General features: G+C 39.0%; 1 protein-coding gene across 2 annotated transcripts in view; it reads left to right on the forward strand.

Moving 5' to 3' along the window:
• The window catches only part of kdm7ab (lysine (K)-specific demethylase 7Ab), a 36,819-nt gene extending 18,213 nt beyond the window's left edge, over nucleotides 1–18,606 (forward strand). The window contains exons 5-20 of one of the 2 annotated variants that reach the window (XM_053631446.1): nucleotides 335–476; nucleotides 695–881; nucleotides 1,228–1,390; nucleotides 3,028–3,115; nucleotides 3,782–3,888; nucleotides 4,468–4,559; nucleotides 4,833–4,919; nucleotides 5,505–5,771; nucleotides 5,865–5,983; nucleotides 7,786–7,976; nucleotides 8,097–8,194; nucleotides 9,040–9,239; nucleotides 10,783–10,931; nucleotides 12,427–12,488; nucleotides 12,571–12,862; nucleotides 14,055–18,606. In XM_053631446.1, the coding sequence (XP_053487421.1) occupies nucleotides 335–476; nucleotides 695–881; nucleotides 1,228–1,390; nucleotides 3,028–3,115; nucleotides 3,782–3,888; nucleotides 4,468–4,559; nucleotides 4,833–4,919; nucleotides 5,505–5,771; nucleotides 5,865–5,983; nucleotides 7,786–7,976; nucleotides 8,097–8,194; nucleotides 9,040–9,239; nucleotides 10,783–10,931; nucleotides 12,427–12,488; nucleotides 12,571–12,862; nucleotides 14,055–14,143 (2,333 nt within the window). In that variant the 3' untranslated portion in view covers nucleotides 14,144–18,606. Of the gene's footprint in view, nucleotides 1–334; nucleotides 477–694; nucleotides 882–1,227; nucleotides 1,391–3,027; nucleotides 3,116–3,781; nucleotides 3,889–4,467; nucleotides 4,560–4,832; nucleotides 4,920–5,504; nucleotides 5,772–5,864; nucleotides 5,984–7,785; nucleotides 7,977–8,096; nucleotides 8,195–9,039; nucleotides 9,240–10,782; nucleotides 10,932–12,426; nucleotides 12,489–12,570; nucleotides 14,035–14,054 lie in introns of those variants that run through there. The other variant, XM_053631445.1, reaches the window with a different exon arrangement.
• Nucleotides 18,607–22,909: the final 4,303 nt, after the last annotated feature.

Here is a 22,909-nt window from a genome sequence, read left to right on the forward strand (position 1 = left end):
GAGATTGTATTGAATACATGGCCGTGACAGCTACACGTGTGTGTGTGTGTGTGTGTGTGTGTGTGTGTGTGTGTGTGTGTGTGTGTGTGTGTGAGGGTGGAGTCTTTTCCAATTTGCATGTTTATCCTTAATCTCATGTCCTCTGGATTTCTTAATGAGTGTTATGATAAAGCAATAAACTGTCATGATACAGAAAGATTTTTTTAGAAGGAAATCTTCAGTAAATTGATTAGCTGTTAAAAATCTACAGTTTCGTTTATCTCTCTCTTTGATAAATAGATTCTTTTTTTTTTTTTTTTAAATAACCGATCTACGAACGCGACTTTCTTCACAGGTGGTGACAAAGTGATCGACGTAATTGACGTAGCGAGGCAAGCAGACAGTAAGATGAAACTGAGAGAGTTCGTCAAGTATTACTACAGCCGTCAACGGCCAAAGGTGCTCAACGTCATCAGCCTCGAGTTTTCCGACACCAAGTACGTAACTGTGTGTGTGTGTTTCCTTTACGCCTTGCTAATGAAGAGGAGAATCTTATTGAGTCCTGAGCTCAAAGGACTTCATCACGAATATGGTGTACAATAGGAAGACGTTATGATGTGCATTAGGAAAGGCTAGAAAATGGCCACCACTGTCACAGAAGCACATAGATTGCATAAAAAAAAAAATTTAACCACAAGGTTCTCTGGTTTGTCAGGATGTCTGAGCTAGTGGAAGTCCCTGACATTGCACAGAAGATGTCCTGGGTAGAGAACTACTGGCCTGATGACTCCTACTTCCCCAAACCCTTTGTACAGAAATACTGCCTGATGGGAGTGAAGGGCAGCTACACAGACTTCCACATAGACTTCGGAGGCACGTCAGTGTGGTACCACGTGCTCTGGGTATGTCACGGCACGTCACAGGGAGTATTTTATTCATTTGATAAAGCTATTCTTAAAAACGTTTCGTGGAGCGGTTTTCAGTCTGCCTAGCTCCGTGACATCCGAAGCGCTTTACTGACGCTCCAATGGCGTCTATAGTCTGTTCGGATGGATATACATCCAACCGAACGTGCTTTAGACGCCTCCGGAAAGTCAAATTAACTGTATTATTTACTAGTTAGTTTATATTTCAGTGATTAGAAATCTAGTTAGGTGTAGTGTTAGGGTTTGACAAAGAATAAAGCAACCTGCCATTTTAGTTTTTATGGTCCTTCTTTATTGTGGCGATGTGTGCCTTTTCACACAGGGCGAGAAGATATTTTATTTGATCAAGCCTACCCCAACCAACCTCGCGCTGTACGAGGAGTGGAGCTCATCACCGAACCAGAGCGAGGAGTTCTTCGGTGAGAAAGTGGAGAAGTGCTACAAGTGCGTCGTCAGGCCTGGAACCACCCTGTTCATCCCGACAGGTACGACTCCTGTGTCACGTCTCACATCCCACTGCTGTCATTCTCTCCACACCATTCATTATAGCTGCAGACTGGTCATTATGCCCGCCTGTAAGTACACTGTATTGTTATGGATTGGTTAAGTATTCCCCCCCGAACTTTTCCATATATTGTTCTGTTATAACCTGGAACTAAAATGGATTTAACTGGACACGTATGTAATGAATCGACATTGAACGACCCACGATATTGATAAAAGATATTGAAGTGGAGGGAAATAAATGTTGTGATTGCAAAAGTATTCACCCCGCTAAATTAGTTCTGTTCAGAAAGTTATTTGATCGTGTACAATTAAAGTACTCGCAATATAAACACGCTTGTTCCTGGAAGAACCCGGGGTTTATTAGAGAACATACCTAAACGAAGAGCATGAACAACAAGGAGATATCAAAACAAGTCCAGGACAAATGCCTCGAACTGTTGTTCAAATGCCTCGAACTGTTGTTGAATTTGGTTTTCCCAAGTTCCGATCTAAACACGTTCCAGTGCTTCGGGAAAACATGGCGGCACAGAGCAAGGTCGTGTTTGTATAGCTGTATTTATAGTCTGAGTTTTATGAGTATATAGAAAAAGATCTACATGAATTATGTCTGCGCGATTTAGCGATGAGAATTTTATCCTGTCTTATTAGTAAAATCAACAGAATTGCCATAGAAAACTAAACTTACCAAGCTTTTTACAACACGAAGGCTTGCGTATATTACATAAAATCAAGTTTAATCAAGTAGAAAGTGATGCGAAGGGAAATGCGTTTACTGTTGACTGTGCGCCGCCATGATGTTGTGACGTGAGGTGCATTTAGAACGTCAGCGAACTCTGGGTGGACGTTGCCCCAGTTTCCGACTGCAAATTGCGAGTCGAATGAGGGTTCAGTAGCACTTTTCCGTGTCATAGGTCGCGTTTTTCCGAAATGCGAGTGCTGGGAAAGTATCGATCCGGGTTTAGTTATAAAAACCATCTAAAACTTTGAACTTCCAGAGGAGCGACGTTAAATCCGTTGTTGAAAGCGGAAAGAATACGACACAGCTGCGACTGCCTTGTAGGGGGCCGCCCACCAAAACACAGTGAGCGGGATTGTTTTGGATGTTCCGTACATTTCTGTACGAAAGCTAGAAAGAGTTTAAAGCGTGGCCATTGAGGTGAGAGAAAGCTCTGCTTTTCCACTTAAAGACGTGCAGCTGCCTTTAATGGCGGCTCCACAGGAAGCCCCGGTGTGATTTCTGTTCTTCACTCTGGGGTCTGACACCGTGGGAGTCAACACTCGCCATCTCCACCACACACAGACACTTTCACCTATAAACACACATTCAAACTCTGATCAAATCAACTACATTGCAGTTAGTGGCATCTTCTATTCTTCTGTCTTCATCACACACCCTCTGTCGCTCACAGCACACACACTGTGACACACTATGTGGGTTCCTTTTAGTGTTTTTTGTTTTTTTTAATCTTTTTGATTTTGGTTTGGAATCTTGCAGGATATTAATGGCTGACAGCTGGAAAAGTAGGGACAGCTGCAGTTTGTTCAGAAAACTAAGTGTGTGTGTGTGCGCCTGATGTATTGGTCAGCTGCTGATGTTTTCCGTTTCTTTCACCAGGATGGATCCATGGAGTTCTGACCTCAGAGGATTGCATGGCATTCGGAGGGAACTTTCTCCATAACCTTAACATCGGCATGCAGCTCAGGTGAGAGTGTTCAAGTTTACATTTCAGGATATTTTTTAGATTTGAATTCAGACCTTGCTAAATTGCGTTCGATTTAACTCTGGAAGTTGGAACTCTGGCTTGAACTTGTTGGTTGAACTACACTAAGGCCAAAAGTTTGTGGACACCTGACCGTTACACCAGTATGTGTTCCTTCTCCAAACTGTTCTCACAAAGTTGGAAGAAACAGTTGTATAGAACGTCGTTTCCCTTCACTGGAACTAAGAGGCTCGAACCTATTCCAGCATGACGACGACCCTGTGCTCAAAGTGAGCTCCATGAAGACATGGTGTGTTAAGGTTGGAAGAAAGTGGAAGAATTCGAGTGTCCTGCACAGAGCCTTGAAATCAACCCCACTGAACATCTTTAGGATGAACTGGAGCCTCCTCACCATCCCAACATCAGCACCTGATCTCAACCTCACTAATGGTCTTGTAGCTGAATGAGCACACATCCCCACAGCCACACCCCAAAATCTAGCGGAAAGAGGGAATAAATCTGTAATGTTGTGTAAAATAAGCACATATTGGTGTGGTGGTTAGGTGTCCACAAACCTTTGGCCATATAGTTTATCTTAGGTAATGAGTTGTTGTAGTACAGCTTGTGCTTTTTGTGTGTATGTTCATTTTATGCACACTTTTTTCTCAGGTGTTATGAGATGGAGTGGCGGCTAAAGACTCCCGAACTCTTTAAGTTTCCTTATTTTGAAGCTATATGCTGGTATGTGGCCAAGAACCTGCTGGAGACCCTCAAAGGTGTGTAGCAGTGTTGAATAAAAACTCTTTTATGATTTTTTTAGAGTGATGATATAGTCTATATTCACACGAATATGGGGGGAGGGGAGAGAGAGAGAGAGAGAGAACATAGAAATAAGTGTTACATGTGAGAGTTTTCAACAGACCTTATAACCGTTGCTTTGTTACAAGGTGATTTAACCCTATGCAAGTGCTATACACAGAAGTGTAATATTAGCAAGCTAGCAAAACAGCTCAAGCTGGGATATATTCATGATTGGCTTTAGAAGATAGGCCAACTTAATTTTTATATATATAAAATAAAATTATATATATATATAAAAATGTTATTATTATTATTATTATTATTATTATTATTATTATTATTATTAATTTTTTTTTTTTTTTTTTTTTTTTTTTTTTTTTTTTAAAGAGTTAGGGTTAGTCCAGTTAGGAGTTATTTTTTATCTTAAGATTCCTGGAGTAAAAATCACAGCGTAGCCCTGTCCATATTGTTATTTATGGACAATACAGATAGCGCTGTATCGCCCAGATGTTCTTAGACTGTTCTTATGACAGGTTTTTGTTTCTCTCCATCAGAACTGCGAGAAGATAACTGCCTGCCTCCTGATTACTTGACTAAAGGAGTGAAAGCTTTAATTACTGCACTGAAGAACTGGCTAAGGAGAGAGGTAAGACACCACTAATAATGTATCTTCTTTGATGACGTCAAACTGGCGTGCATCACGCCGTGTTCAGTGTCGTTTGCCCCGTTCTCAGTGGCTTTGCCCCCGATCTTCTCTGTGATTATCTCAGTAATGTAATCTGCCCCATGGAGGAGCGCAGGAAGGGCAGCAGGTCAGAGCTGCTATCTGGTGTCCAGTGAGCAGGACACGAAGCTCAGACTTCCCCCGTCTTACCACAAAACCCATCGTTGTCTTCTCCTTTTCACTCTTCCACTCCAGGTCACCGAGTCCGCCAGCGAAGTCCCCGATCATATCAGACCCAACCATCTCATTAAGGAGCTCACCAAGGAAATCCGCTACTTAGAGGTACCTTTCAGCACTCATCTTGCTAATGGACTGCTTCTGATTTTTCACCTGTTCTGCAGCTGCTTCTGTGTCCACACAGTCGGTTCAGTTCCAGCACCAAAACTGTAAAAATCTGATTAATTACACGAGCACCGTTAATACAGGCCAGGGCTTCCTGAACTTTTTTTTTTATTATTATTTTAATTATTTTATTTTTTTATCAGCTGGACCCCTTCAACCTAACATCATCGTCTTTAGTACTTTAAGTAGGATAAAATAGACTTAACTTTCACTGTTCTCAAAGCCAGAAGTCTTAATTTTTAAAGTTTAACACAGTTGTTAATATCATTATACTATTTATTATTAAACTCGAATATAGTTACATCATGGTTTGGTTCTGGAGTCAGTAGAAATGTGAGATAGTACTTAAAATATTCTAGCTTCAGCATCAGTTGTGTGTTGGAAAAGACCGCGAGCTACTGTTTATGATTGTGATTGTCGGTATGCTGGTCTTGCTGGAAGTTTTATACAAAATTGGATGACACAAGTCTGACTGTGGCTGAATCTTCTGAATGTGTTTATATTTATTTATTTTTCCTCCTGTAGGAGGATCAGAGTGCAAATGCTGGGAGCAAGCCTGTGAAATCTCATGGAAGCTTAGCGTGTCCTTCCACAAGATCGTCTCACGAGAGAAGCTCCCAGATGCGCAAGAACGGCAGACAGCTTCGGCATCACCACCACCACCACCACCACCATCACCACCATCATCATCATCATCATTCGCATGCGCCCAAAGCTCCTTCCAACCTGGACATCTTTGAGCAGCATACTCAGGAGGTTCTGAAGAGACTGGAGATGAGCCCTTTTGAGGATGTACGTCAACGAATCTACATGTATACCCTAATGCGCAGGAATCAGAAAGGTGTCCTCTAGCTATTGTTCTGCTCTCCTGTCTCTTCTGTTCAGGATTCTTCCTTCAGCCTGAAGGTCAAGTTCAACAAGGTGTCCACGGCCTCCGCCGCAGCTGCTGAGAGTAAGCTGGACAACCACCTGCGTCTTGTGATGTGCAACGGACGCATTATCAGGTATGGGAGACTTTACTTCCTGCTGTTCCTTCTCGTGTGCAATGATGGAACCGAAATAAAACACAGTTTTAAAAAATCCTTTAAGAGTCCTATGATAGATTTATTAGCGAAAAATATATAACAGACAGATTAGTTACAGAAATGGCCACCTGCTGCCCTGTAAAAACTTCTGAAAAACCATAGAACTGTGGGTGCAGTGACCGATTTAATACCCATGACAATATCATGGTATCCTTACTGCTAATATTCCAGCTTTGCACCATTCACATAAGGTGGCCCTGTAGTGCACAACACAATGAAATTTATAAAGCAAACATAAGTTAACAACACAACGGAATGAAGTCGAAACACAGCGGAAACGCTCCCGAACACTGGGGGGCACTTACCCAACAGAATTGGACAATTATCCACATGCGTTCGTTTTGCTTGTTTCATAAAGTGACCCATCAAGATTATCAGCCACGATATCACAACATTCAGTATTTAGTTGAAACCAATTACATACATTAACCTACACAGAGAATCTCTTGTCATGTCCCGAGGTCTAATAAAAAGTTGAGCAATAACACCAGAAATATGTTTGTGTTTTTTTGTTTTTTACATACCGACACTGCCCCCTAATGGTCGGGAGCATTTCCATAGTGTTGTGGCTTGATTCCCTTGTGTAGCAGCTTGAGTTTGTTGTGTTGCGGCTTGATCCCGTTGTGTTGTTAACTTATTAAAATTTCTTTGTGTTGTCCACAACAGGGCCACCAGAAATATATAGAAAGTCCAGTTGTGCAGGAGGTGACAAGCGCTGAGCATTATAACAGAAATAGCATATCATGATACACATTATATACATTTATACACTTGTATACATTATACACCATGTGTATTACAGTGCACAGTTTTGCTAACGTACTACCAGCAAAACAGCTGTTTTTAAACAAATATAAACACCTTTATAATGCTTGTGTTTTGGATGTCGCAGCCATCTGTGTCCAGGAGACTAGAGAGCAAAAGACGCTCTGTCGATCACAGAGACATTAGCCAATCATAGGCGTTTTTTAGCTCATTTATGTGGAAGAGGGCGGATAGCGCTTTCCTCCGAGTGTGTGGAGCTCGCTGGCTGGCTTCTCGTGTGTCAGAGGATGCACATGTTATAACTGGTTCCTGAGCAAATTGAAGAGGAAAATGTTATGAAAAGGTCTCAGAAAAGTGTATTTTAACATAATGTATTATGATCTCGATGTTGTATCATATTGCCAAGCCGTAGAAGTGACACATTAATGGATTTAGTGGAATTTACTCATCAAGCACTTTAGTTTGTCTCCCTGTGTATTCGTTCTGCTTATGTCACTTTTTTGGCCTCTCAGAAATACTGCATCCTGTATTATGTTGTGCTCACTACGGATAACCAGGATAAACATTTCTACTTATCAGCTTATTGTCAGCTTATCATAGCACACATAGTAAGTCATCAAGACCTAATCCCTGTTGGCTGGTAATTTGTTTATTAACTTTATTAATTTCTATGGACGTTGTATGTAGTCTAGTCCAGCCTTTACGTTGAACTCCTGCAAGAACGTTCAATTGCAAGAGGAACTAGAAATAGGGTTGGTTTCTTTGCTTCCCATCATAGAGCCCTAGAAATACTAGTGATGTCACACGTTAATATTCGAGCACATAAGTCTAGATAGAGAGAGGGTTATTCCGGCACTTTCTTTAAATCATTTTGTTGAAATGTATAAGTGAGTTGTTCCTCAGCTGTGGTGAAACAGCCTTCGTGACTGTGTGTGTGTGTGGGTGTCCACTCTCAGAGACGACAGGTGGCGCGTCCGGAAAAAGAACACGGCTGCCAATGAGGAAACGGGCGCTCAGAAGAGGTTTACGGTGAAGGTGAAGGCAGTGGTGAAAGAGGAGGATGAGGAGCAGGAGATGGAGGAGATGGAGGAGATGGAGGAGAAGCAGAGCTGCACAGCAGGTCATGAGAAGCCCAGTCCTCTTAGAGGTGATGTGTATTTGCAGTGGATGTGAAAAAAAAATTGTATTTTTTTTTTCTTCTCTTTTTTTTAAAGCCATCAGTGAGTTATGACAACGACGACGTGTGTTTTCTGTCTCGTGTTTTCAGAGCTGTGTAAGTGGGAGAGCTCAGATCTCAGGAACGGTGAATCAGGATGTGCCGAGGCTTCGTCAGACTCCGAGTCAGAGCGACGTTACACTACGCAGGTGTGTTTAAAAAGCGCTTAAAGGAGTCACTATGGCAGGCTTTAGAGCTGTTTTGATGTGGTCGAGCAGGAAAAGTGCTTTGATATATGCGCTTATTTAAGGACAACACTTTATCCGTTTATAGTTACCTTTGTGTCAGCAAAACATGGTAGTTCCTGTTATCACTCGCATTACAGTAACTATAAACACTCGCTCACTCATTAACTCATTAGGTGAGGAATAAAACATGACGGGACATGCTGTTATAGGAAATAATCAACAACGGGGTGGTGCGTTTCCTATAACTGCATGTCCCAAAAACCTCCTCTTATACCACAGCAATTTGCCACTGATTACAATTTTTTTATACTAATTAAAGAAAATGTTGTATTTTCTCCAATTTTTTTTTTATTATTTAATTTTTTTATCCATTAATAGTTGAATCGAACATCATTCCATCAGTAGTCTCTCTTGAGATTACTCAAAATCTCTTTTACCTGTTACAAAGCACTGACACCGGAGACTCCTTCCATAAATGCTAAATGAATGTCCCCTCACAGAAACGTTCACCATATCCCCAACAATCATGCAGTTATGGGTCTTTTTTAAAATCTGTTTACGTGGAGCGTGCGCCATTCGAGTTACTCTGAGTGAGCTGTTGTTACAGAAACGATACCGTATCGGAACGAGCGCATTAATGTGAACCTGGGCTACTGTCAGAGCTGCTGTTACAGAAAATTAATCACCACTTTCCAACCAATCAGATTTGAGAAGTCTAAACTATTCACTCGAGTTTAGATTGTAAACTCGGTGAAATCTCTAGTCCCGTATACAGTATTTACCCGTTTATGTTGTGTGCTCCAAAGCAAAAGCAGCAATCATCAGGAGAAAACTCTGAGAGCTCGTCAAACGAAGAGGAAGAAGAAGAGGAGGAGGAGGAGGAGGAAGTGGTAAGAAAGAAGATTGTCACACCGCAGAGTACAACAAGCAAGTGCAACTCCAGCAGCGCTACAGATTCCACCCACGCCACCCAGCAACTCGGACACCACAACAAACCTTATAAAAGGTCAGAGGTGGTTTCCTGGCTTTAGTTTTGTTTTTATTTGTTGTTTTTTTTTTGGTTGTTTTTTTTCCACCACTCAAGTGGAAAAACAACTTCTTTAACACGTCAGTCATTTCCTGTTGTGTTGTTTTGATTGAAATATTACCCGAACGGGTTGAGTAGACAAGGCTGTAGATCAGAGTTTACAGCTAATTAAGAATGTTTTATATTTAATCTCATTTTAATTGTGGCTTAACCCTAAATATTTGATTCTAACCTTACGTCCAGCATAATGAATTTGCCAATCTAAACCTGGAACATGAATTATTTATGGATGCTAAAACCTGCAGTGTCTTAAACGGCACCCTAGATATTCATGATTAAGGTTTTCAAGTTAATCCAGGTTAAATCCTAATCATGAAAAAGTTAAATCAACCCAGTCAGAATGTAATAGTAGTGTTTATAGCGGACTTATTCAGACGTGTGTGTGTGTGTGTGTATATATGTATGTGTATATATGTGTATATATATATATATATATATATATATATATATATATATATATATATATATATATATATATATATATATATATAATATATATATATATAATATATATTATATATATAATATATATATATGTGTGTGTGTGTGTGTGTGTGTGTATATGTGTGTGTGTGTATATATGTATATGAAATTAAAGTATTAAAATTAAGTATGAAAAATTTTGGAAGGCATTTTGCTAAAGTGTTAATTTCCCCCTATATATGGAGATTTTTGGGCCCCCCTGTATGTTAAATATATTTTTATTTAATGATGTTAAGTCAGATATACAGTATTGTGCAAAGGTCTTAGGCAGCCTATTTCTTTTAGTACAAACTTTTAGATTTTTATTTTGTGACTTCTACATTATCGAGTCAGCACAAAAAAAAACATTTTTGATTCCCAAACATTAATTTTCTAGCACAAAATTAAATCTTGCATAATATGCTGCTTTCTTTACTGAAATACAAACATTTTTTTGTAAGGGACACTTTTCAGACAAAAACATAATGAAGGCTGTTGGGTTTTGCTGCAAAAATAAGAAGCAAGTGCGACAGTCAAAATCTCCAGAAGAACCGTGTCTGGTTCTGCAAGATGCTCAATAAAATTTGCAGCTCATTTCCTTATAAAACTGCACTAATTGTACCTGAGACTACTATTTTAAAAAAAATTGTTACACCAAATATTGACTTTGTTTCATTTACTACTGCGGAAACATTTAATTTCATTATTTTGAAGGCATCTTTGCTCTACCGCGTTTCTTTGCATGTGTCTAAAATTTTTGCACGGTACTGTACGTTTAGCATGACAAAACGAGGATGCTGCATCAGCACAACTTTCAAACAGAGAGCTTAAAACACCTGTGCAACTGTCAATCGTTCCACAGTCGTTTGTCAACTGACGTTTTTATTCTGCTGGAAACGGTCATTTAAATACTCACAGTTTAAATAACTCTGGTTAATCGTCAATCAAGACATTTTTGTAGTAAAGACTGCTCTCAATGTGTGTGTGTTTGCACGTACAGAGACCCTTCTACCTCACCGAGTGCAGAGGAGGACGCTATTCAGGGCATGCTGTCTATGGCAGGGCTGCTGTACCCTCACCCGTCAGAGGAGGGCGCCAGCTCCCAGGAGTCCTGGTGGTCCTGCACCAGCCATCCTTCCCCTGATTACAGTAAGGCTTTACACATCATCAATACAGTCAGACCCTGATTTACTGAAGGTTTGTGCATGCAAAACTGAGCGGCAAAAAAAGGAAAAAAACTTCATGAATATGCAATACAGGCAGTATTAATGCAAATATATCTGGAGAGCAGCTGTTACATTTGCAGAAGGCCATTTCTGGCAGTTGAAGATAAATTTACATCAAGTCTTAATAATACGGATGTGTATTTAAATTAATAAACTTAGTAATAATATAAAATAATATGCAGATATTTCCGCGTTGTATTTAAAACGGAGCGTTCGAAAAAGACTTCTGTTTTGATTGTTGTTGTTTTTTTCAGCCTGTCTCGCTGCCTTTATTCTGTGTTACACATGAGCTTCAGCTAAAGTTCTACTCTCCCAGTATCTACCTGAAACATTTAGGACACAGAGAAAACTCATGTACATATTGTTTCTTCTCCCCCACCATTGCAGGAGAAGTAATTCACACAATTACAGGACCACTGTTTACTCACAGTATTTATTTCACTACACACACGTGTGCGCTATTTTTGCTTGTTATACCACAGCGGTTGTTGAATTCTCTAACCAATCTGATTAAAAATACAGGTAAAAGCAAGTAACAAGTTTATATTGATGCACTAATTCCGATACACTATTGTTTCTATAGTCACAGCTCATTCCCGGGAACTTGAACGCTTCAAGTGTATTTAACATTTAGGGAAGGAGTCTCCAGTGTCAGCGGTTTGTAAGCTGTACGTTTTGCGCCTATGGAAAGTTTTCAAGACCGAGAAGTTTATGCTTTGGGGGGTTTTTATGGTAACGTGATAAGCCGTGACTTATTAACTAAAAGAGAGGTAGGGAGAAGAAAAAAAGATTACAGGAACCAATTTGTTTCGCAGATGTTCCACAACATTACATGTAACGTTAAACAGATGAAACTGTGATGAGGGGTTTTTCAAAATATTAAAAATGGTATTCGAGGACTAAAACATGTTGAGGCATGCTGTATTTAACAGCATGGGTGGTAACAGTAAGTTCGCTTTGTGTCACTGACTTAAATACGCCTGAGCTCACAAATGTTTAAGGGTTATTAAAATATCGTTTTTTGTTTGTTTTTTTTTGTCAAATTTGTTACTGTGGCATTAAATATAAAACTGACTTGGGGAGTCATTGGATACCATTGGCATTCTTCAATTCAGTTCTTTATTTCTTTTCTAACCGCATCTGTGTAACACATTTGAAGTAAGTGCTATCTATCTGCCTTCTTCCGCATGCATGAGCTCACAGACTCCTGCGATTGGCTAATGTCGCTTAGATTGACAGGAGCGAGAGAGTATGCCCCTCCCACCCAGACACACAGCCAGTTTTGCTCTCTTGACTCCCAGCCACTCTGATTCTGTTGCGCAACTCGAGACCCCCAAGTCGTTTATACTGTATTAGGAACGATCGGTACGTTATGTGTAGTGTTTGTGTACCTCTGATCGACTTTTTCTGTTCCACAGATGGGAAGGAAGCAGGAGAGGAAAACCCTGATTCAGACAGCAACTCCACAATCAGCAGTCAGGTAACTTCCGAATCCTACAAATAAACACTACAAGTATTCACTCTGGATCTTCTGACTGATGTCCTGTATGCTGTTCTGTCAGGACGAGCGGCAGATGCTAAAGCGCCACAGCAGGGAGAAGCGGACTGACCGGAGCCAGAGGTTACAGGACAAACAGAGCTTCATGGACAGTCAGGGCAGTGGAAACAGCAGCAGCAGCAGCAGCAGCAGCAGCAGCAGCAGCGAGGCCTGGGGCAGTCACACACACTCACCTAGGGGTGAAGAAAGCCCAGAGTCACGCTATCAGTACTGCGAGACGTCACTCTCCCCACTTCTGCACCCAATGAAAAGACCTGCTACAAACCCCCCACCCATCAGTAACCAGGCCACCAAAGGTACAACAGTTATTTGGTTTTTATATAATATATATAATTGTAGTAAGGGCAAAGGAAAGGCTTTTCAAATCAACAAAAGACTAAAAATGTGATATGAATTAATCTAGTGCTCTATTTCTTAGGACGTTAGGATGTTTCCTGTACTGTCTTATTCTTTTTTTTTCCTTTCTTTATTATTTGTTATTTTTAAAATATATATTTATATTATTGTAATATGTATGTTTATGATATTTTATTATTTTATTATATTTTATAATAATATATTGGCTTTTTCATATTTTTTTTACGTTTATTTTTGATGAAATGGTAATGTGTAAAATATTAAAAGGGTTATTTTATATTGCTTTATTTCATGTTATTTTCATTCATCTTGTTTCATTTATTTATTTATTTATTTATTTATTTTAAAATATTTAAGTACTGAAAATGTAATTGAATTAAAATACTATTTAAGTTAGTGGTCTTTATCAGTTGTCATTCTTTTTATGCTCTGTTGAGGCAGAAGTACAATCACATTTGTTTTATATTAAACGCTGTTATGGTGGTTCTTGAAAGTTTGTGGTTAGAAATTTCTAGATATTTGCATAAAAATGACCTAAAACAACATCAGATTTTCACACAAGTCCTAAAAGTAGATAAAGAGACCCCAATTAAACAAACTTGACAAAAATATTATACTTGGTCACTTTTCCAGCCTGATGAGCATCAATTTTTTTTTTTTTTTTTTTTTTTTAAAACCTCCCTGAGGTTGCATTTTAGCAGAAATCTCCTTTGTTCATGCCATGATACACTTCCACAGACATGTTATGAAGATCAGACTTTGACAGATCCCCGTTGTTTAAATAAAACGGGACGCTCACTCACACCTGATTGTTAATTGTTATCCCATTGATTGAAAACACGTGACTCACATTAACTGCTAATCCTAGAGGTTCACATACTTTTGCCACTCAGAGATATGTAATATTGTATCATTTTCCTCAAGAAATAAATGACCAAGTATAATTTTTTTTTGTCTCATGTGTTTAATTGGGTTCTCTTGATCTATTTTTAGGACTTGTGTGACCATGGGATAATATTTTAGGTCATAAATCTAGAAAATTCTAAAGGGTTCACAAACTTTTAAGTACCACTGTATGTTGTATGATAATGCAAACCCTTTTTAATCTTCTTTTCCCCTTCTCTTTCTCAGGGAAACGACCCAAGAAAGGTATGGCCACGGCAAAACAAAGACTGGGAAAAATTCTCAAGCTCAACAGACACAAACCGTTTTTCGTGTAGCACCGACAGGAGGGGAGAGAGAGAGAGAGAAAGAGAAAGAGACCAATGTTTTAATGTCACAGACCCTTGTGTTGTCTGTGAGGGTGTACAGGGTATTTAAAGAGCACAGTTTCTAAACACTGAATGTGTCAGAAGCATGAAGACGGCTGATGGGCAGATGGAGTTTGTTCCAGCTTCACTTTTAGCATAAACGTATCATGTAAAGCATTCCAGATTTGGTGTTCCGAAGACACAGACTGGAACCGAAGAGGAGGTTGTGCTGACGATGAGAGCAGTCCTGTATTAGGCTTCCATTCTGACTTCCATTCCTGCTTTCAGCGAGTGACTTCTCGGACGTTCCCGGCTATGGCGTCTGAGCGATGAACTTTTTTTTTTTTTTTAAATGGTGCTTGACTTGTGTCCTACGAGGCCAGTCTCATGAGGGTGGAGGCTCGGGGGTGAAGCCACCCTCGACTTCCTCTTTCCTCCGTCTCCTCAGCTTAAAAAATTAACTTTCTGGCAGATCAAGCCCTTCCCTGCTCAGACTACCTGACCCCTTCGCCTACTCTCCAAGCAGGGATAAGGCTACATCTGCTACTTCAGGCAGCAGATGAGGTTCTCACGCTTTGGGAGTTTTTTGTGTGTTTTTTGTTTTGCTTTTTTTAAAGAAAGCTATTTTCTTAAAATTTTTACACCCACAGACTGGTTTACCCGCCATAATTTTACATTGGTGTCAGTAGTCAGGAATATGCTCTCTGGCACCCCCTCGTGGTGAACAGAGATAAAAACACAGGTTTAGGACAGGTGATAATGGGAGGATGGGGGACATTTTCCACCTAATTTATTACAATTTGTACATTTCTGGTGCTTGTTTGTTTGTTTTTATTCGACTTGTTCCTATTGCTTGTTAAATGGTGTATTTATTATTGCTGAGCGTGAATGATGATTCTATTTCAATGTGATTGTTGACTTCTTGACCGTGAACATACAGTTTACTATAAGAGGAGCGTCGACGCATTGCAGCAACATGGTTAGCGTTTCATAAACTACAGCTTCCTCACATTTCTTTCAGATCGTACACTCGACAGATGCCTGCGTTTAGAACGGAAAATAGGCTAGCGATCCTTAAGTAAGCTGCTAGACTCGGCATTAGACAGAAAATTCAGTCCTTACTCATGTTTTATAAATAAAACATCTGTAGATCTGAAATTACAGGCGATAGTGGTCCAGTAGGAGTGCTCGGTATCGGATTGGTAGCGTTCTAGTTCAGTATGCATCACAGCATGTGCAGGGGTGCCAGTAATGCAGGGTTTAGCTGTTACACCGTAATGAAGGGGATTCACTGAAGGGGAATGGGCATGAATAGTTTGGCCATGGATATTTTTGCTTTGCTAGGTTTTTATTCTAGACGACCTCTGTATGGTCACCGTTCAGTATTTTATTTCAGTACGTAAGACCTTCAGAATTCATTGTGATGGTGTAAAGCAGTGGTAAGGTTATGACCCCAAGGCTGATTATTTTCCTAGAACATCATGTCCTAAAATTAGAATGGGGTTATGATGGCCCATCGTTTAAATAACAGTAGTTTTTGCAAATAATGACGCAAAATTTCATGGAAATACGAAAAGTCTCAATATTTTGAGAATAAAGTCATAATGATGTATATAGCGTATTCATGTTTTAAAATGAGGAACGTTGAGGATTTGATGTTATAGTTTCTTTTGTTAAATGAGAATTCACAGACCGCGGTCATCCTCGGTTACATCGTGCCGTTCAAAAGGATTGTGCAGACGAATAATAGTCCAAATTATCCATCCATAACCATCGATAGCCTTGATGGCAACCACGGCCTCCGATTTCCTCTTCAACAAGAGAGACAATCTTCTCCAAGTTCATGTGAAACTTTGTTCTAAATAAACAGAATGTCCTGCAGAGTTTAACTTTCTAATAATAATAATAATCTTCTGATGCAACTGAAGATTAAGAATTTATTGTCTGTGAAGCACACTTCTTTGTTTTCGTTGTCCTGAGATGCACCATTCTCTTATAGTATTGTGACTATATTCTCTAATTATTAGGAATTTATTCTCGAAATATTCCAAATATTACAACTTTTAATCTCGAAATACTATGACATTATTCTCAAATATTATGAACTTTTTTTTAATATTTTTTAATAAATGTTAGAACGTTATTCTCAAAATATTATGACTTTTGTCTCGAAATCTTATGAATATTACGACTTTATTCTCAAATAATGTGACTTTTTTTGTATTGGGACTTTATTCTTGAAACATTACGAATATTACGACTTTTATCTCAAAATAGCATGCCCCTCATAATATTACGATTTGATTCTCATAATCTTGTATTTTTATTTTTTAAACAGTGGCCCTAAATCTCCATCGTACAAATTTCCTCTTATACCACAGCAACTTGCCAAGATGACATTTTTATACTTCGTATAGTGTAGCATACAATATATACATCTTATTGAAAGGAATATATGATGTACTTGATGCTCAGCTCTACAAATGTTGCCAAATAAGCAAATATCTTAGCTGGAGTATATTAAGATGTACAATACGAGATAGACAAAAAATTATAAAATGCCAACATTTCTGTAATTATGTATCGCTTCAATCCACTTCAGACGTTTTCTCATTTCCGTTGTTGGCACGGAGACGAGTTGTTGACTTGTTCACCGATACACACTGAGGTTTGGTTTGGTTAAATTTGTTTCGTTGCGTGTTTGGATGTGCTTGTCAGAAGTATTGGCACCTCTGCATATGTTCTCTGTGTTTATAATGAGAGCTGCATAGTGCTTTTTTATTTTATTTTATTTTTAAAAAATTATATATAGATCCAGTTAGGAAAGCTCGATACTCAATCTCATCCTGGGGACGACTTCTCTTAACATCACGTTGATGTTGCTGCCAAATTAACAACGTTCCCTATTTTAATGTTTGCATTCCTGTTCTTCTCTCCCCTCTACAACAGTATAAGCTTTGCTGGCTCATCAAGCTCGAGTGAATGGAGAGAGACACACTGTCTGAATTGGTGCTGAGTATTGTTTAAAAAAACAATTAAGACTAACTTTTGTTTCATTGATGATTGGTATAATAATGCAGGGAGGGAAGCGGGGATTTCGATTTTTTTTGTCATAGAATTGGATTTGGCTACTCATTTTTACAAAGAATTACAAGAGTATTTATTTTTCTAAGACATGTCTTCATTTGTGTGAGGAGGAAAAAAAGGTTTTGCAACCGCAACCAACAACGTGTGGATTTTGTTTGTATTATTATTATTATTATTATTATTATTATTATTATTATAGCTTCACCTTATTGTGTGTATACGTGTGTGTGTTTTGTCAGTTTGCCCTGTTTCCGTGTAGTCTGAACAACCTCGGGTAATTGTCAGGCTCAAGCTCAAGGCCCTGTTTTTGAATGCCAAATAAGGACAATAAGTCCATTTTCATCGTCCCTCGTCATGCTATACTCTGCCCTGACAACGTCACTGGAGTGTGCAGAGACACGAGGCAGTATGTGTTCTGTCTGCGTTCAACGGAAACAGTCCTCCCATTCAACCGTCTTCATTTGATCAGTATTTATCAGGAAGATTTTCTTAAACTTTTTCAGGCAATAAGACTCCCAAAAGCTTCCAGGTATTTCACGTTTTCCAGTTTTCTCAAAACAAACTGAACTTCATAAACACTCAGGGCTCATGTGACTGTTTTTACCACACAGCTTTTGTTCTTTGTTATTTGGATGGACTTGCACACACAGGTTTTGACCAACCCAACCCAAGCTTTCAGAGGTGTTGGATCTACAAGTCAAAGCAAGATCTCAAACCCCTGTTCACAAGTCGATGGAAAAAAACAAACAAAAAAAAACAATGCCATGATTCATCCAGGATGGAGTCTCTCCGGACGTCACCGGCTGATTGAGGCTTTAATACATGATTATGCTTATCAACAAACAAACCTTTATTTATTATGGTGCTAATGTATCCAAACAGTACTCCAGCCAAAGTGTGTGTTCCTGTACTGTTGGAACGATGGTGTGCATGAATTTGAGTTGTGTGTCCCCCCACAACGAGATACTGCATTAATGAAGCCCCCTCACAGCTGTCCCACACTACAAGGTTCCACTTCCTGTCCTGTCAGTAACGTTACGGGGCCGCAGGTGGGATTCATCATCACACAGTACTTTTGCTTGTACAGTATTTATTTGGCATTCTCCTGTTTATTTTTTTAATATCTACTCAGTTTTACACAGAACGAAAGTCGTGTTGGTTCCTAGTTTGGACTTCTTCACTAGTTTTGATTCCTAAATGTTTTTTTTTGTTTGTTTTTGTTTTCTTCCTTATTTAATTTTACTTCAAATGTTTGTCACACTGTAAGAAGTTGCAATGGAGTTTTCGATAAGACATTTTTCAGTTGTACAATGTGGCCTGTACATATTAAAAGATTTATGAGTGAACTTGCTGTGCTTGTTGTTCCGGTGTGTTATACTACCTAAGGTGTCTAATTGTAAATTACTCGTCAAAGTTTTTGATCGATAAAGAAGTCGGACTCGATGCCAGCGGCCTCGACAGGGATGCCTCGTCCACCGTCAACTCCTTGTTACTAATGTGTACGCCAGAAATAATAAATTTTTGTATACAGTATCTCACAAAAGTGAGTACACCCCTCACATTTTTGTAAATATTTGATTATATCTTTTCATGTGACAACACTGAAGAAATGACATTTTGCTACAATATGAAGTAGTGAGTGTACAGCTTGTGTAACAGTGTAAATTTGCTGTCCCCTCAAAATAACTCAACACACAGCCATTAATGTCTAAACCACCGGCAACAAAAGTGAGTACACCCCTAAGTGAAAATGTCCAAATTGGGCCTAATTAGCCACTTTCCCTCCCTGGTGTCATGTGACTTGTTAGTGTTACAAGGTCTCAAGTTTGAATGGGGAGCAGGTGTGTTTAAATTTGGTGTCATCGCTCTCACACTCCCTCATACTGGTCACTGGAAGTTCAACATGGCAAAGAACTCTCTGAGGATCTAAAAAAAAAAAACTGTTCCCCTACATAAAGATGAAATTCAAAATGACCTTTTTTTTCTTAAAATGGTACATTTCCTCAGTTTAAACATTTGATATGTTTTCTAGGTTCTATTGTGAATAACATGAGTTTATGAGATTTGCAAATCATTGCATGCTATTTTTATTTACATTTTACACATTGGGGTTGTAAAACGAAAGCATTCTTGTAAACCTGCTGTTATAGAAAATTAATCAACACCTGACCAAACAGAGTTGGGAATTCAATAGCTCTGTGGTATCAATTTTAATGTTGCAATCTCAACAATACAGAAGATGGCACTCAAATATTGATGATGACATTTACATTTAAGGATCCACTTTACAACACGCATACACACGTTGCCTGGGATACACCTGCTGAGTATGTGTAAATATCTCCGTTTTGCTTGTATTTTTATATATATATATTTTTTTTTTTTAATGATGTGAAGTAATGAATGAAATGTGTACAAAAGATAGCATTGTTACCAGATGTCACATTTTGTATGAGGAATGATCCCCGATCCCATCCTGAATCCTGAGATCTGTGGTTACAGTCTGTGTGGAGTTTCTCATGTTTCTCCTCATATCCGTCTGGGTTTCCTCCGGGTTCTCTGGTTTTCTCCCACCTCCCAAAAAATGTGCTTAGTAGGTGAATTGGCTAAGATGAACTGCTCTTAGGTGTGTATGAGTGTGTGAATGTGTGCAGGGCTCTACAGTAACAATTTATTTTAGGAGCACTTGTGCTTCTAATTAGAAAAATTTAGGAGCATGGTTGAAGTTTAGTTGTTTTGTTTTTTGTTTTGTTTTTTAGAGACGGTAATGTGAATGTGCCACAATATAACGCACAAGTTGGCATGAGAAAACTTGAGCTTGTCAATTATGACAGAATTTAGGAACATAGTGTGAGCCATGACAAATTAATTTACCTTCTGATAAACTAAATTTAATATTTTCAGTTAACATTACAGGCTGTATGCAAAAAAAAAACAACCGTTAACCTGTTCCACCTTATAAACAAATACAAAAAAAACCTCAATGTTCAGTGTTTGAAGTCTGCTCCTCTTAAATATATTTAAAGCTACATTATAAGACATTTTCCACGGTCATGGTTCTGGGCTGGAGTCAGTTCTCAAACTCCTCAGTGTTTATTGTGTATATATCTGAATAATCTCATATAGGATGTGATTGGGTGAGTTCATTTACCCATCAGATGCAGAGCGCTTTAGTTTAATGGTGTTCATTAGGGATGCACCGATCAGGATTTTTTACAGCCGATACCGATTTCTTGTCATCTTGATCAACCGATACCGATCCAGATACCAATCTTTTTTTTTTGTTTACGCTTTAATCAGGAGGTCTGTCATAAAAAGTTAAATGTAAGCTCTCTGCTCATGGTCACTGTTAATTTAATTAAAATAATAGCAATGACACAAATACTGTTGGTTAATTGATAAATAAACAAGCATAAAAAATTATTTTTAAATATCTTAAACAGTAAAGAGTCCTAATTAAAAGTAGACGAACACGAACATGATCCATATTAGGAAAAAGAAAGCAAATAGCTTCTAAGCAAATAGCCTAATAAGCATAATGTCAAACTGATATTAAATGCAACCCATAAACAAACAGAATAATAATAATAATAATAATAATAAACCCATAATTAAACATTATTTCATTTCTCATTTTATTTATATTTTATGAAGTTGTAATAATATCAATTTTTTTATATTAAATGATTTATTTATCACTAAGCACATTTTCTGTCTTTACATTTTATTCATTTTTTGTTGATCAGTTTTAGATGGGTTCCCCAGTACAGTGTTGCCATGGCTGCTGATATTGTGTTTTTGGGGGACTTAAATCAAAATATAACTAAACATATTTCTGGTAATATCTGGCAACCGTGAGTTTGAATGAAGTGAATGCGCTGTCTATTAGACTTAGTGAAGAGAGTGAAGGAGAGCAGCAGTGTACTGTATGTTTACAGACTGAACAGTTGCGACTCTTAATTATGATTGGTGAGGAATTATTTAATAAAGAAGTTTGAATTAATACCCACGTAGCATTAGCATTATTATTAATTTACTCTGCCCAACACCGCTGTGTCTACACAAGCACGTCACAGTCGCAGGTTCAGGTCATTTTGTGTGATCAGTAAAATATTGCGGCTTGTGAGATCGGCAAGTTGAAGAAGGCAGATGATGTACAGTGTTACTCTTGTCATCAGAATGGCTTCTTTGCAGTATCTACACACTTGTTTGTTTGACTGAGGAGATGAAAAACAGTAGGAAAGTAACTGTTGCGCGGTGTAGATGCATTTTGGACTTCCTGTAGTTTTTATTCTGATTGTATTATACAACTCCGAACAGGTCACATGCACCGGTGCAACTAAATATTTATTCACAGTTGCACAAAGTACATTTCAGTTGCAAATGCGAGTGAAATGGTCACACTGTAGAGCCCTGGTCTGTTTGGTGCCCTGCAGTGGACCGACCTCATGTCCAGGGTGAATTTCTGTCTCATGCGCCATGTTCCCGGGATAGACTCCGGATACACAGCGGCCCAGACCAGATCTTTTTATACTAGATCTTTTTATTACTTTTATATATAGCAACCACCTAGCTACAATCTAGCAACCATCTGGGATCATGTAGAACCCTCCTAGAAACACCATAACGGCCACCTAGCAACATCCTAGCAACCAACAGTTAGCTTTGCAATGACTTAATAGCAGCCTAGTAACCAACTGAAATATGATAGCAACCACCAAAACAACACCCTAGCAACCAACTGGGTGAGCATAGCAACCACTTAACAACGCTTTAGTAACCAACTGGAATATGATAGGAACCACCTAGTAACACCCTAGAATCTAACTAGATTAGCATAGTAATCCTCTAGCGGCCAACTGGAATATGATTGGAACCACCTAGCAACACTCTAGCAACTAACTGGAATATTATAGCAAGCATCTAGTATTGCCCTAGTAACCAACTGGGTTAGCATAGTACCCACATAGCTATACCCTAGCAATAATGATGAGTCTTAATTGGTCACATATACATTACAGCACAGTGAAATAATTTTTTCTTCACACCTCTGGAGCAGAGAGGGTTAAGGGCTTTGACCCCCCGACCTTCCGATCAGTAACCCGGAGCCTTAACCGTCAAGCTACCACTGCCCACTACCATAGCAACCAACTGGAATATCATTAGCAACCTTCTATGATATGACCAGCTGGGATAGCATAGCAATCATGGGCAGCTGTGGTTCAGGTGGTAGAGTGGGTTGTCCACTAATTGTAGGGTTGGTGGTTCGATTCCCACATGACTCCACATGCCGAAGTGTCCTTGGGCAAGATACTGATCCCCAAGTTGCTCCCGATGGCAAGTTAGCTAAACGAGTGGTGTGTGAGTGTGTGTGTGAATGAGTGAATGAGACACAGTGTAAAGCGCTTTGGATAAAAGCGCTATATAAGTACGCCATTTAACCACCTAGCAACACCCTTGGATGTTAGCATAGAAACCACCTACCAACACAATCGCACCCAACAGGACTATGATAGGAACCACCTAGCAACACCCTAGCAACCAACAGAAATATGATAGGAACCACCTAGCAACACCCTAGCAACCAACAGGAATATGATAGGAACCACCAAGCAACCAAGTGGGATAGCATAGCAACCACCTAGCAAC

The sequence above is a fragment of the Ictalurus furcatus genome, chromosome 8 (assembly GCF_023375685.1).
Source record: "Ictalurus furcatus strain D&B chromosome 8, Billie_1.0, whole genome shotgun sequence".
NCBI classification, from domain to species: Eukaryota; Metazoa; Chordata; class Actinopteri; order Siluriformes; family Ictaluridae; genus Ictalurus; species Ictalurus furcatus.